Consider the following 15,507-nt stretch of genomic DNA (forward strand, 5'->3'; position numbering starts at 1 on the left):
TCTGAGCAACAGTGTAACACTGCTTACTACGCCAGTTATCCAGTGGCCATTATTTGCAAAATTGCATTATTTATTTTTGTCCTCTATACTTAGCACAGTGCTTTAAACTCAAAGTGGGTAAATGGATAATGTTGTGATCCTGGGTCCAATCCTGCTCATCTGATTTCAGCTATAGTTCAGAGCTTTAGGATGTTGCTACTCACCAGCTGCCCTCCTCACATTTTTTTTGTAAAGAAAGACACGTCCGTGTGAGAAGCAGCCGGGCAGACGGTGCAGCTGTGCCTCCTGTCTCCCATCAGCATCGCTGGCTCGGGCAGATGTAGGGCAGCCCCAGTGTGATGGGTATATTCAGCCACGGAGCAAGCATGGCAACAGCATCCCAAAGCCCTGGGGTTAAAATTGCTATGGTTCTTCCCCCTGCCTTCTAGAAGTTACAACTTGGGAGAGGCAGGAGACATGAAGGAAACTCTCCTGTTGCTCTCCCAGCCTCAGCAGAGGCAGTCTGCAGCGCACTTTAAGGTCTTCTTTGGGGTACAGTAATTATTAGCTGAGTGCTTGCTGGATCGCTTCAGATGGAAACAGCATGTCCTCAGCAACGCTACAAAGGGCATTTGATTAGCATTGGAGATGAGCCTGTACTAAAAACTTGGATTCAGAAAGTTCGTGTTCAGCCTTTGTGGCTGTAACCCTGCTCACATCAGGATGTACTCCTCCTCCAGCTATTTATTTAGCTGAAACAAAACTCGTGTTAGTGCAGCTAGGGTTGGATATTTCCTTTTTTCTCTCTTCCAAGAGAAGCATTGTTCTACAAGAAGAAACAGCTTGTGTCTAAAAGTAAATAGGCAAGCAAAATAGCTGGTGTCAATGGGCAACAGGAGCACTCTTCCTTCCCACAGAGAACAGGTCACTCATTTGGATGGTTAAATAAAAAAAATAGAAGTCTGATTTTAGGTGCCCAAGTTTGGAAGGATTGGCCTCTGTTCCTGAACTGAGTTCTCTCATGCCCTAATTCAATTCACATCAACCTTCCTATGCAGCAGACTGGTGAACCCTAAAACTGGATGCTTGTTGTACCAAAATCACCACTACAACTTCAGCGATAGTTAGCTGAGCTCAGCGCTGTGGTGCGGGTAAGCTCTTTGTTTGATATTTCCTAATGCTAAATGTACATGCGCATGAAAGGGAAAAGGATCCCCAACAGCCGCACAAGCCTCATTTGAACATTAGATTATTCACTTTCCCAACTAATCAATAATTGTTATAATTAAAATTGACAGCTGCAAATAACATGGCAGAGTGTTGCTGCCAGAATACTGATTGTGTATTTGGCTTGGAAAGATGGGCAGTAGCGTGGAACACTTATTTTCCAATTTGCTTTTAGCTGTGTGCAAATTGCTTTAGCTGTATCCAGCTGATTTAGACCTTGCCTGGAGGTACACTAGATTAATTGGGAGCCACACATTCATTGCCTACAGAATGGACTCTGTAATTGGTGAAATTTGTTAGTGCCAGTTATAAAATAAGTATATAGTTCTGCTTTTTAGTTGTCCTCTCATTACTCTTTCAGGAAAGGGGGAAAACAATTAGAAGCTTTCGGACAATCACAATTGCTTTTAAGTCTTCATGTAAAGCTACCAGTGACTACAGTCAATATTTTATGCAAGCAAACATTAGTGTGAATATTATATTGATTTTTGTTCAAAACTGAGAAGCTCTTCGGCATACACAAGAGGGATTTGGTTTTTTTTGTCCTTGTTGTGACTGAACTTTAGATAATGAAACTATTATATTCTTACTACCCAGAACTTTGAAAAATATCTCTTGCTCTTTTTTTTTGTATCTTAACTAGCTTATTATTAAACAGTAGAAAAATTCCTTGTTTGTTGGTGCCCAGAAGTATTACAAAAGACTACGGCCACAGCTTTTCTTAAATCCAGACTCCTTATTTGCCTGTGTGTATATAGTAGAGACACATAACACTTACAGCTACATACATACATATAATGGACTGCTTCCAAGATACACGTTCTTGTGATTATTCACGGATTTAGCAGTCAGGAACCATGACCTAAGATTATTTCAGTTTCCCTTGTTCATAGCTTTACCCTAAGAACAGATTATAAAAACAATTTCTTTTTTACTATAGCTATGATGCTGAAGGTGTTCTGCATCTTACCTGTGGCAAAATGTATGGTGCAAGAGGCTGGAGCAGTTCCATAGAGAAGACTGGTAAGCTTTATTAGCTGCACTGGTTACAGAAGCATTTGTTGTTCCTCAACTCTTTTTTCCTTGGTGATTAGCTAGCAATTTGCTTTTGATGGTTTCATAAGATAGGAGTTATTCAACTGGTGATGCAAGTAGAGCATCTGACCTTGACACTATCATTAGGAAGTAATGAATAGTAGATACCAGTGCTGGGGCAAAGCATAAACTAAAAGGCAGGTGAGGGGATGTGAAAGGGAGGTGGGGAAGTGGTTTGCATGTCTCACTGCCATTAGCTACCATCATAAAATCTTCTCCTGAAGCCGGTGTCACATGTTGGCTTTTCAAATTCCACCTAGCCAGATCTTCAGTTCTCATCCTGCTGATCACTGTGTACTCGTCAAATGAGCTTTGGTGTGTGTTAATAGTGGTAACTGTGTTATTGAAAATGCTGTCTCCATGAAAACAGTGACTTGTTCTGAAATTTGTTTACCTTCGGATCTGCTACCAGATGCTGCCAAGAATCTGAATGATTTGGGAATAAATTTTGTCCTTTTAAAGAATGTTGAAGTGCATGATGAAGTGGTAAAGTCTAAAAATATAGCAGCCAAACCAAAAGCATCTGGTGAGGACAAAACTAAAGTATCCCATGAATGGAAATATCCTTATTTCAGAGAAAAATACTCAAGATGGCTTCTTAAACACCTATCAGCCAATTAATAAGAGGATCTGGGTCCTTTGTACTGGTGGCTAGTAATCTAATACTGCCCTTTACTGGGCCCTCACAGAACGTAAGAATTGATCTAATTCATGACAATAAACAATGAAAGAGCACAGGACCAAAGGTTTCAGTTTACTGCCAAGAGAGGAAGTGTAACTGGAGACACACACTTCTGGTTTGCTACACAGGGTCTCCTGGTCGATTATTTTCTCCTCTGCAATAAAGTTCTCTTTCTCTAAAAGACAGGGACTCCTCTTTACTCGTGTCTTCACATGGTTAACAGAAAATACTGGCTCTTATACGGTGTACAGTATACAGCATTTGAAAGTAAGGGAAATCGTGTTCCCTTGGGGAAGAGGATTTTCATGTGAGTAACGGGACAGGTGTAGTGCTTTCTAAAGACTAAGTTGTGAAGGTCATGCTTGAGCTTTAAGGTTGCCTCATCCTTTATCCTGTCTCATCTTCTGTAAGTTGCTCAGATGGAATAACTCTCACCACTCTTTGGATCACAAACACTGTCTCTTGGTGTGGCTGACCTGTGCCACTGGAGAAGGCAGAGTATACTGAGATGGCAGTACATAAGCCAGTCGCACGTGAGCCTGTGGCAAGCATCAGAGCGCTTCGGGACAGTCACATCTGCTCCATGTGAGCTGCGTAAAGGAGATCCGCCTGTCCAGTGTAAGAGCTTTCTTTTCTAGGAGCTACTGCAGTCCCCAGTTTCAGCCTTTGACGAGTCACCTACACTTGTTCAGTGGCTGACGCAGCGCCACTGTTCCTTGTGCGCCTTGCTCTGTCATATGAAAGTAATGGAAAAGCAGAAATTTCAGCAGTCTCTGAGGCTCGCCCTGATCTGGTTCCTTCTGCTTTCTTCTGGGGAGCATGGAGCCCCAATGGAAAGAGTCAGGGACACATTTCTGAAGCAGAGCTGACCACTGCTGAAAATGCAGAGGTTATCAAGGAGAAACCTGTTCTGTGTAAGGAAGGTGCCTAGTTTGAGCATATGTATATAAGCTCCTTTTAAAGCTAACTGCAAATCTTGTCCCTTTCAGTCATCCACACTGGATGGTGAGAGGAAAAAATTCCCCTCCTCCCTCAAGTTATTTCTAGTGTCACTTAAGACTCTCAAACACAAGTTTATGCTATTGAGGAAAAAGGTGGAAAAAAAAAAAAGGAAATAAAAAGGACTGGTTCTTTTCATGGCAGCCTGATAACTATACAGGAAATTCTTCAGTTAGAAAACCTCAGGGGGTTTATTCCACATCTCATTTCCACCGTTCTGCAAGAGTCATATAAAGACAACATTTCTCTTTCATCTTATTTGTCTAATTAAGAAAATATTATTAAGGGTCTTACTGAAGCTCATCCAGTGCATACTATTCTATTAGAAACAACCTAAACCAAAGTCCTGTAAGACCAGAGACTGCACATCCTTTTTCACAACTGCGAGAGCACAGCTAGGGCTGGAAGCCCCGAGGACTGGCAGGTCCCGTCCCACCAACCCCAGTCTGGGAGCAAGACAGCTGCGGTACAGCCTCAGCCCAGGGCATGCTGAGCTGAAAGGGAGTCCTGGGCCCATGGGCAGCAGTGAGGGGAGACCGGGTAGGGCCAGCAAGGCTTGGTCGTGCCCTCCGGGCCCTGAGAACAATTAAAATCACTCTACCTGTCAAAATGTATGCTTTAAAATTAGTCTTCTGTACTAAGGATTTAAACGGGCTTTCAGAGAATCTTTGCTTCTTGATTTAGCTCTTCTTTTCAGCAGGCATTGCTGCACCATTCAGTTTCAGGAAGAAATAAATCCCGTAATAGCATTATGCTCAAAGCAATATGTAAGCACTATTCTACCATCAGCAAACTGAGATGATGGAAATCATGCACACCATTACACCACCAAAAATGACTGCAGAATTCTGCTGAAATGACTATGAGGCTACTGGAATTGAACTAGAGGTACCAGCTTTGTCTGCAAGACCTTATTTGTCAGTAACAAAACCTGTTTTCAGCATCCCTAAATGCTTCTCTAAAACACCATAGTGGAGAATAACAAGTATTTGGCATGATGAACATTCTCAGGCTGCAAGTAATAATCACCTTTGCTAAATCCTTAAGTCTGCTAATTTGTCATTCCAGACAAGAAGTTTCAGAGTTACTACTGATGTTGATAGAACTATTTAGTATATGCTGCACAAATATAACCAGCAGCCAGTGTGAGGATTTTAGTGCTGTCCACCCTCCTACCACTCAACATGTATAACTTCAGCTGATGACTTCTCTCCTGAATGAAAACCTCTTGCACTTATTCGTACAATCAACAGTGGGATTCCCTTGGAAAAAAAAATCTTACAGAAAAGGCCAAAGCTACAAGAATTTAGGACATACTGACCTAAGAAACAAAATCACATCAAGGGTAACTGTAGTTCATAATAATGCTATAGAGTGTTCAGTACTGAAAGCTAAGTAAAAGGCTAAAACTGAAACAAATTAAGAAACAGGGCTCTCTTTCTAAAGCAGAACAAAGGTGACTTATAAATGACTGTATGTCTCCAGTTCCCTCTGATACAAGGAGATACAGCTTCATACTTCTTAAGTGGGCTTGGTATCATTCCCAATTTTTGAGGCATTAGATGGTTTCAAAATACCTTTAAAACTGCAATGTTTTCTGTCAGTTATCTTAAGCTTCTTGTTAATAATGGTCTACTCTAGCTTCTTACGGCATCTTACGCTACCATCTATGAAATGCTATCGCTGTCATTCAGAGGGAACTATAAATATGAACTATGCTGTATGAATTTGACGTGAGACTTGTTCTTTGTTCCAAACACTTTAAGCTGAAGAGAGGATATAGAGAGCATAAGATATATAAAAATCCACAGGTCAAAGAAGGGAGTGTGATGAAGGGAAAGAGGGAGAGAACTAATCAAGGGCTGAGATCACAAGTACATGCAGAAGGTTTTTCGCTGCACAAACAGAGTGAGATCTGATGATGTCAAATTAATGTACAAGAGCTTATTAAGTGGGCAAGCAGGGTAGAGAGGGGAGAGAAAAAAAGGCAAGCAAACACTAGAGCGACAAAGGGCAGAAAGATGAGGACAATAATTCTGCCAGTTGCGATAAAGGTAGTGACAAGATTGTGATGCCAAAAGGACCTAAGAACTAGGTACCCTACTTGCTCTTTCACTGGTTTCCTGAGAAGAGCCAAGGTGGAGAGCTGCAGAAGGGCACTGAGGTATCTATTCTATGCTTATGTCAGTTTCCGTGCTATTAACAATCTTGGTGTGTTTTAGGACAGATTGTAGTGTTCTCTAACTTTGTGTCCTTTGGGGACACTTGTCATGCCAGCACTTGTCAGAGAAACAAGAGGGACTGATGACCCTATGGTTAAGCCCAACCAACGCAGCCTTCAAAAGCAAGGAGGGGATGGCACAGCACAGAATTATCTCCGTGATTTCTTAGGTGTCCCCTGTGGCTGCCAGGGAACCTAAATTTACAAAAGAAATGTCACTCCTAGCCCCTATTTTGACCAGCTCTAGTCTAGCGCTGGTAGCCAGCTAGCTCAGTCAGTTAAACCCCTGTCCTGTTTCAACCTCTAGGGCTACAGGATTACTCAAAAAAATCCCAGTCCCTTCTCTGTTCACGTCTGTTTTTTTCCCAGTGCCAAGCACCACAGAGGCCATAACTCACTGGCTGGATTTTTTGGGCCTGTGGGATGGGCTCCCAATGACAGACCTTTCATTTTCTAGCTGCACTCCATGGACGGGCTAGAAACCCAAACAAATGCAATGCATGAGCCCCTTTTCTCCTTTGCAAGACATCCAGCAACATCTGGATGAAAGACAGGAGCAGGGCCACCGACCTGTTGTTGCTAGAAGAGCAGAATAGTAGAGGTGTTACTGGAGGTAACAAAAAATACAAGCCATTCCTTTGAGAGTGTAGCAGAGTGTAAATATGTCCGTATCATGCTGTTTCGGCTGCCTCTCCCTTTCCAGTGATGAGCCTCTGCAGCTCCTATTTCCCAGGTTTGTATAATGTCATTTTCATATCACTGCTTCAGTTCACTTATCCTCTGGATGCACACACAGTGGTGAAATGGCTGTCTCAATCAATGCTAGGACATATGGGTGTACACCCTTTGTCTCTGAGGAGTGCTGAACTAGGGAGTCACGCTCACTGTTGCACAGCCTTTAAGGAGGTCAGCATGGCAAGTGTTAAACCAAAAGGCAAGCCATAAAGATAGAGGGAAGACAATAACCTTAATCGCAGAAAGACAATAAAGGGCAATGGAAGTTAGTCCCTCTTACAGACTTTAAGGATGTAATAAATCTTAGCATTAATTAGGATTTTAACTCTTGCTCACCCTGTATCAACCAGAGTAATTCAATCCAGCCACTTACAACACTCAAACCACACAAAGTCACTGATAGTGTGAATTTATAAGATCTGTTTTGCTGCTGAAGCATTAATGGTCTCGGCTGAAAAAAAAAAAAATCAATGGTACATTTCAACACAAAAGCCATCTGAGCCTTTAGTATAGAAGTAATAAGGCATTTATTATTTCAAGAGCCCTGCATTCACAATATCCCCTTTTTCAAAGAAAACACCCCTTCCTTCCCATTTTTATGAGGCTAATTTGTAGTATGTCACCACTGTGAGACTTCTGAATGTGTTCAGAACAAGACAATAAGAGTAAGCCACAGATGAATGATGTGTAGTAAAAATCAATAAACCTTATAACTAGTCACTAAGGGAACTGATTTTATGCCTATAAAAATAAAACAATTATAGCAATATTAACGGCAGATTCATCATAGTAATATAAAAAGTCCAAGTGTGCTTGTCTGTTGGGAATTTTTAATTCATCCTTCTGTATTATGTATTCACAAGGTAGAAGAAATGAAACCGACTTCAAGAACAAGCTTTAACTTGCAGTAGTTCACCCTGTCAAAAAAACGTACACAAAGCCAAAAAAAGCTTTAAAAAAACCCCAGTTGTGACAATTAACATAAACATGATATGCAGGAAAGGACAAAAGTTAAAGCCTCAAAAACCTGGCCAGTAAATCTGATTTTTTCGTGTGTCACAATTAATGATTTCATCTTACTGTGCACTGCATTAACCACATTGCAACAAAACAGATGATAAAACCACATAAAATATTTATTTTGTGGTAATGCAGGTTAAGCACAGCAACAACTTTTTTTTTTCCTAATAAATAGGTTCTCTGTTTTAGGCATCTACTCATTTGGGGGGATAAGGGGTGTCAATGTAGATATAGCAGAGAAAAATTGCCTCAAATTTATAGAACACAGAGCCGCTCTAAAACAAATATTAGAGATTTAAGTTCTACTAATACGATCCGAAGTGTTACTATGGGCCTTTATAGAGCCTATCGGGGTCAATTCAAAGAGGTGCACTCCCTTGGGCCCCGCGTCACCCGCTGGGAGAGGATGGCACCACGGGCCCAGCAGGGAGGCAAGGGATGGCTGCAGGGACACACCAGTCACCGTGCACCCGGAGAACCTTCGGGCACACCAATGGTAGCTGCAGCCTCTGCTCTCCACACCTAACAGCATCTTTCCAAGAGGCCCATAGACACGAAGAAAGCACAAACCCTACTTTTTTTCTTTATTCTGATTGCCAAATTATTTAAGGCAGGTATAAAAATGAAAGCATTCAATATACATTTTACATAAAATAAACTAGATTACGGCATAAAACAAGTAACCAGGCAATGGCATTAAAGTCTCTCTTCTAACTCGGTAATTGTAAACATTAAAAAAAAGACTGCAGGACTATTCAAGTAATAGAACAATCACAGATGTCTTCTGGTATGCAGGCTGTTAGGTTATCTGCCATTCAAGATTATCAAAAAAGACATTTCATTATTCACAGATGCTCATTATCTCCATTTAAAATCTATACATTATATACAACACAGTTTTTGTGGTACTAGAATCCCCATGCCTTCCAAAGGTATATTTTCACAATACACAATTACAATGAAACAGTGAATACAGTAACATTTTACACTGATGCATCTTAATAGGAGCCACCAAATAGACATCTACATTGTACCAAAGTGTCGTCACAGTTAGCCTCTCTGAGAGCTTGTGGGAAATATGAAGGGTATGCAAGGTTCAGGCACACTGATACATAACATTATTTATTTACAACTGGAAAGGAAAAAAAAAAGGAAAAAAAAGAAAGAAGAGAAAGGAAACAAACAGCCTTTTGCAGTTAACGCTTTCTAAACATGACAAATACGTATCTTCTTTTACTGTGTGGTTCGCAACTTAGCAGCAGACCCTGTGTGCGAGCCTTGGTACTGATACAAAAAAAGTAAAGAATATATATATATTTTTATATATATATGTATATATATATATACGCATATATATATATAAAAACAGAAGTCTAATTACAGCAACATTTGTTACTCTGTGATAAAATCTGCAATTTACAAAAATGAAATGACTGGTTTTTGCCTGCCATTAAGGCATTTCAAATTAACACCATGGAACTGATGTCTGTAATAAAGCGCTTCCTCATGTGATCCAGTCACATGACAGTGTACATCCCCAAAGTCATTATTCTCTGAAAAGAGAAAGAAGAATGTTTTAGTACGCAGTGTCCTTCCCTCCTAGTTTTTTTCTGTACCTGAAATACATGATGAAATGAAATCTACACATTACTTTCAATCTCAAGAATGAAGAACAGCCAGCCATGCCCTCATCCTCCCCCTTAATTACCCGTGCTGGGATTTATCTTCTGGGTTCTGACATCCAAGCATCCAACAGCTTTTTCAGGGCTAGAAACTTTTTTTACTCAAATACTTCCAGTTAGTTAAGAGCCTTACACGGCCACTTGTTTTCAGGGTTGGTTTTCAGAAAGACACTCATAACCATGAAATGGTACAATACTATTTAATACACTGAACTCTGATGCATGACGTGGCAGCTATGAAAGAAGCCTTGATGTTAAGGATGCTTTGGGGTTTTCCCTTAAGATAGGGTCATTATAACAGAGAAGAATCTCTTTCCTTTTGAAGAGTCAGGACAATGGCGGAAGAGTAAATTCTACTGAAAATCTAGCAAATAACCCAGAAGCAAATGCACAGAATGGGTATCTGACTTAAATAACGACATAACCTTTAATGGACTCCCAAGCAAACCTCTCTGAAAGTAAAATCAGCAAACTGGGCAGACTTGCAGTATAGATAAAATCATAAGTTTTCTTGATAGCACATGGATGTAACTGAACATGAACTTTAAATCTTTTATAAAAAATTTTGATCTAAAATTACGTTTCATAATCACTTGTTTTATCTTAATACTAATCCTTAAAACACAGTCTACAGAAAATCTCAGAATACAGACTCCTTAATGATCTGTAAATGACAAAACTAAGGACAAAATGTCCCCTCAAAGAGAATAAAAATACAATTAATCTCAAGTTTTCCTACGTTCTTAAAAACAAAGAATTTCAGACCATCAGGCTATAAAATCTATGTTTTCCTTTCTATGTTAAGATATGCAATTTAAGATTTACTGACTATTTACCTTCTTTGTGCAGGAAACATACCAGATGCAGATGCCTGTGCAGCCACTTGCTGAGTGGCAACAAGGGCAGCAGAGGTCAATCCTGAGGGAAAGAAGAAATGAAGGAATATTGATGTACTTCTGGTTTTAAATGGAATTTTGTGCTCAGAGAAATGATAGAAAGCCTCTCAAAGGCAAACAGACAAAAAACTCACTATCAGAACATAGTAGGGTTTTAACACTACTTAAGTGGCAAATATTTCTGGCAAAGGTGTTAAGACAGTCTGACTAATACGATTAGTATGCCTTCATATAGTAAAATTCAATTGTCCTTCATAGGCATTTTACAAGAAAATACAGCATTCCTACTTATTGTATTCCTTTCCAAGTACTGCACCACATGACGCTAAGTGGTTTGTATTAGTTCTTGAATAGGAAGCTCAGGAGAAATAATAAGTACCAGGAAACAAGAATCAAAAGTCACAAGGAACTACAGAAATGACATGCCAGCTGCTCAGAATACAATACTTTCATAATAACTTATCGTTTTTACAGTTTTCCTACTGAACAAGCATAATGTATCCCAAAAGGCGTGTGGAATCACTGAGTCGAACTGAGAAATTTCAAGACTTCTACACAGGGAAAATAACCGCTGAGGCACCAAATGAACATAATGAATTAATGTCATTTAGCCACCAGTTGTGATAGCATGTACTTTGCTGCATGAAAAGAAATCTCAAAGACTGGTATAAAACGTAGGGAGAATGAATTGTGTCTTACGGTGCTGCCTTTTCCCTGACTGCAACTTTGTGCACTGCATTTGCCAAAATACAAAGAGTCTTCTTTCAGACGGTCAAGTTATAACAAGCTCAAACCCTTGTGACTGCAACGCCTTGTACATAAAATATGTTCGGTATAAAAAGCTTTTGTCTTCACTACACTTCTTCCATTGCTCATACAACTCTAATTATACAAAGAGAAGTCTGTTTGCTTTGGGTTTTTTACTGCCTTTTGGCCAGTTAATGTCAGTTTGCAGTAGGAATCAAAACATCTATGCGAATGATAGCCTAACCGGTACATCTTTAATAATGCCCTAACACCCAGTTTTGGAAATAGAACTCAGTAATTCTCAGGCATGAAGATATCCATTTGCTGTTTGTCTATGCTGTGAATTGTCAAGCCTCCCTAAATGTAAAGCACTTCTGATTTAACACGGGGATCTCTGTTCAAAATTATTCACATAAACATGAATTCCAGGTCAAGGTAACAACTCCACAAGGCAAAGCTAATCCCACCAAATTTTGTGCTCACCTTGAAATGGGTCATATTGTCCAGGTATAAGGGGGTAACCCATTCCAACATGTGTGTGATGGTGCGTATGGAGATGCCGCTGGCTAAAAGGAGAGTGACGGTCTCGTTCCCTTTCTGCTTCCCGTTCACGCTCAGCTGCTGATTTCTCCACAGGCTAGTATAAGAAAGTTAAAGAAAATTGATGTGAGAACCTTAAAAGGGGCAAAATCACAACAAAACTACACTTGCCATTACGTGGCAACAACCTTTTGAATTCAAATGATGAAGCTTATTGTTTCTGAAGTATTTCTACTGCATTATTTGCACTTGATTCTAATCTAAAGCTGGTGTATCTGGCAAATGGAAGATTTTCCAAGACACAGAGATTTTGAAGAAACACACTGCAGCTGAAGGCATGGTGATGATGTCTAGTTTTAGGCTCCCTTTAAACTTGGCTGACTCGCCAATGCCTGAACAACCTACCTGAGCTGCTGAAAGCTGATGTAAATGAACATCAGCCCTCTCCAATGCACTCTGAGGGTCAAGCCTGCCTGAATAGCAAAAAGCCCCTTTGAAAACAGAATGAGTCGGTGACTTGCTCACAATCAAAACTGGCACCAACTTCTCTGAAAGTAAATTAACAGTATTTACTCTAACGTGGAAATCTTCAGAAATGGGGGCTGCTGATCTGCTGTTTGGAAGGTGTGGCTTCTTGGCAAATACAGGGAGTGAGTATGAAATATGTCACTTCCAGTTTATAGGTTCCTGACTATAAATTGCTTCATTTTAAGCAGTACTATAAAGAAGAATCATGCATTCAGAGCTTGATGCCAGACTGAGTGCTTCTTAAAATGATGTTCTCTACCCTTTCCCATATGTACTACTCTTCAGTAACAATGGATGAAGCCTTACAACAGGAGACTTGCTGCGATATTGGTTGGCATGCTGCTGGAGCAGATCCAGTGCTTTGGACTCAGTTGTTGATTTTGCATTGATGTTTGGGCTGGTGTTGACTTTGTCTGCCTCTTCTCTCCCTGACATCTTCCCATAAACTGGATAATGAAATCCTGGAGAGAGATAGGCCCCTGCAGGTAAACGATAAATACCACATCAAGTTACTGGTTTTACATATTGGTTATATGAAGGTGGGAAGACAGGATGCCAGGACAGAGGATAATATCAAACAGGGATCACACGACTATCAAATGGCATCTTTGCTCTTCAATTTCTTCACCTAATTTACCCTGATGAATGGAGGTTATAAAGAGGTTGAGCTGATAGCCATTTCAGACATTTATGAGTCCTCTTTAACTGAAAGGAATAGTAACTATAATGGTTCTGACAGTAAGTGCTATAGAATATTTTTATAGGCAATAAACTACCTCCCAGTCTAACAGCAATAGCAGACTGTCAAGGGTTGAGAAAACTGTCGCTGGGAACTGTGAGTGTTCATAAAAGAAACTTCTTGTATTAAATTAGTTTCACCCACAGAACTTTCCCTAGCAGAAGTACAAGCAAAACAAATGTCACCCATGAAGCTTCTAATTTACTCTAGCTACTAACAGAAATATTAAAATGCAGGCTTTAAAGGGTGTAAATCTTAACTAGTGTGCAAGGCAAATTTCAGCATACATACCAGGATAGCTGTGCATTAGGACAGGAGAGACTGCACGATAGGCTGGATGGTTGGGATCGTACATCTGTGGATAAGGATAAGCATGCAAGTACTGGATGTATGACTGATGCTGACTCATCGGTGAGGAAACTGCTACTCTAGCACCCCGAGAGTCCTTCCAATTTACAGGAGTCTTTCGATCATCATTTTTTATCTTGTTTTCATCCACTGATTGAGAATCAGAACGCTTGACCTCTTTAGGCTCCTCTTTAATGCTTGCTAATGAGACAGGAAGGTTAGGCAGGGAACTTTCCTTGTTAGGTGTTTTTCTAGGGCTGTCTTCTTTTAACTTTTTCTCACGATCAAGTTCTTCTGACTTTTGCTGATCAAGGTATTTGGGCTGATAGACATAATGATGCCATGTTCGTGAGTCTGGATCCTAATATGGAGGAGAAAAAAAAATGTTCTGAACTTACATGTTGAAATAAGAGTGTTATTGGTATTTCCCATACTTCAGTTATTGTATTTTTAATAGCTGTTTTAATAACATATCCCTATTACATAGAGGAGAGGTTTGCTTGCTACAAAGTGCCTTGAGCTCAAAGTCAAACTAATATTCCCATGAAGGAGCAAGAGACTATAATCAAAATTTAATTCAATTGCTTCATCTTATATCCTTCTTCATGACTTTAAATAGTTTGATCATGAAATACATATGCATTGTATAAAAGTTCTGAGACCATGCTATTCATAAAACATTTTAATTGAAGTCCACAGAGAGATTTTCCCACTAGAGAGCGAAAAGTATCTGTGAACCACAAAATTAAAGCTGGTTAATGATATGCCAGAGCACTTAAATTACCTGGAACAATGAACCTGAAAAACTGATCAAGCTGGAAAGATGCTAATGCTGCCCCTAATGTTACAAATATCCAGAAACCGGTGGAAGTCAAACTTCAAGGCAGATTTCTTCAGTTGACAATCTTATTTCAAGTTCATAAAATTACACATGGATGAATATTTACAGTATCAGTACCACACAGTTTAAAGAACACATACAGGATATCTTAAATACATTTTTGCATAACGTATTACATAGAGAATTTTACAAACACACTACAGAATTAGGTAGGTGGGTTCTTTACAAGACTACACACACCAAATCAGTACTGAGCAGTAACAGAAGACTTTTATTTCTAATACAGCATATGCAAGAGCTAATTGTAAACACTCTCAAATTGATACACACTTATTGCACATGCAACAGACGCCTAGGCACACTACTAGACACTTGGACAGTCTAGTTCAAACACTCATCTGAATCAGCAGAAATCTCCTTCTGCTCAGGGCTTCCCTTAGAGCTTCCAAACTTCCACTCACCTGACTCCATGTATCTTAAAGGACAGCCCATAAGGGTGAAGTCTGGGGTGTACTGTACACCGCAACATGAAAGCATCAAGTATTGAGGCTCTGGTTCAATGAATGTTGAATGAAGACAATGTGACATCAAGGAAGGTCAGCACAAAGCCACGGGATGAAATTCTGGTTCCACTGAAGTCAATGGCAAAACTATCACTGACTTCAGTGGAGAAAGGATTTCATCCATTGTGTAGGTCTGTAGGGACTTGAGGTTGGTTGAGGAGAGAAGGGGAACTTAACTGCTTCAAAAAGGTCAACTTGGGTTAAGATAAAGAGCTGAGCTTCAAGCCACTCTTCAAAGAACCAGCTCACCCATCTTTAGTAAATGCCAACTGTCATTTAACAAAAAAAAGAAACACTTCAAACCATGTTTCAAATCTTCTTTAAGTCCTCACAATGAAAGCTGCTTATTTTGCTTGAGATTTCTCATTTCTGAACTAAGTAAATTGCTTAGAATTTACATCTGAAAGAAAAAATCTAATTCTATTTTATTCATGCATGTAATTTAAAATAGTCTATTCAGGTCTTAAGCCGAGTTCTGTCACCACCTTGTAAGACTTCCCCCCCACCCCCTCGCTTTTCAAACACATCAACTGAAAGGTCTGTTGGTCTATTCACAGGCTACGGTACTATCCAGCATGAAAAAAAAGGATCGTGGAGCTTGTTTGGCTGCAAAGGCAGAAGAACATAGCAGAATCATGGACAAAACCTCACATGACTTAGGAATA

The 15,507-nt window shown here is 39.9% G+C and overlaps 1 protein-coding gene and 1 long non-coding RNA gene across 6 annotated transcripts in view; one reads left to right on the plus strand and one right to left on the minus strand.

Moving 5' to 3' along the window:
- Nucleotides 1-1,004: 1,004 nt before the first annotated feature.
- LOC128850497 (uncharacterized) lies at nucleotides 1,005-15,488 on the plus strand. Its single transcript, XR_008447909.1, has 3 exons — nucleotides 1,005-1,130; nucleotides 2,147-2,229; nucleotides 15,400-15,488. It is a non-coding gene; the product is annotated as an uncharacterized LOC128850497 (long non-coding RNA).
- ZNF608 (zinc finger protein 608) overlaps nucleotides 7,469-15,507 on the minus strand; it is an 85,806-nt gene continuing 77,767 nt past the window's right edge. For 4 of the 5 annotated variants that reach the window (XM_054054991.1, XM_054054992.1, XM_054054990.1 and 1 more), the window contains 5 exons: nucleotides 13,382-13,799; nucleotides 12,658-12,830; nucleotides 11,767-11,920; nucleotides 10,477-10,558; nucleotides 7,469-9,511 (listed from right to left, as the gene is read on the minus strand). In XM_054054991.1, the coding sequence (XP_053910966.1) occupies nucleotides 9,505-9,511; nucleotides 10,477-10,558; nucleotides 11,767-11,920; nucleotides 12,658-12,830; nucleotides 13,382-13,799 (834 nt within the window). In that variant the 3' untranslated portion in view covers nucleotides 7,469-9,504. Of the gene's footprint in view, nucleotides 9,512-10,472; nucleotides 10,559-11,766; nucleotides 11,921-12,657; nucleotides 12,831-13,381; nucleotides 13,800-15,507 lie in introns of those variants that run through there. The other variant, XM_009557518.2, reaches the window with a different exon arrangement.

Source organism: Cuculus canorus, chromosome Z (genome assembly GCF_017976375.1).
Source record: "Cuculus canorus isolate bCucCan1 chromosome Z, bCucCan1.pri, whole genome shotgun sequence".
In the NCBI taxonomy this organism is placed as follows: domain Eukaryota; kingdom Metazoa; phylum Chordata; class Aves; order Cuculiformes; family Cuculidae; genus Cuculus; species Cuculus canorus.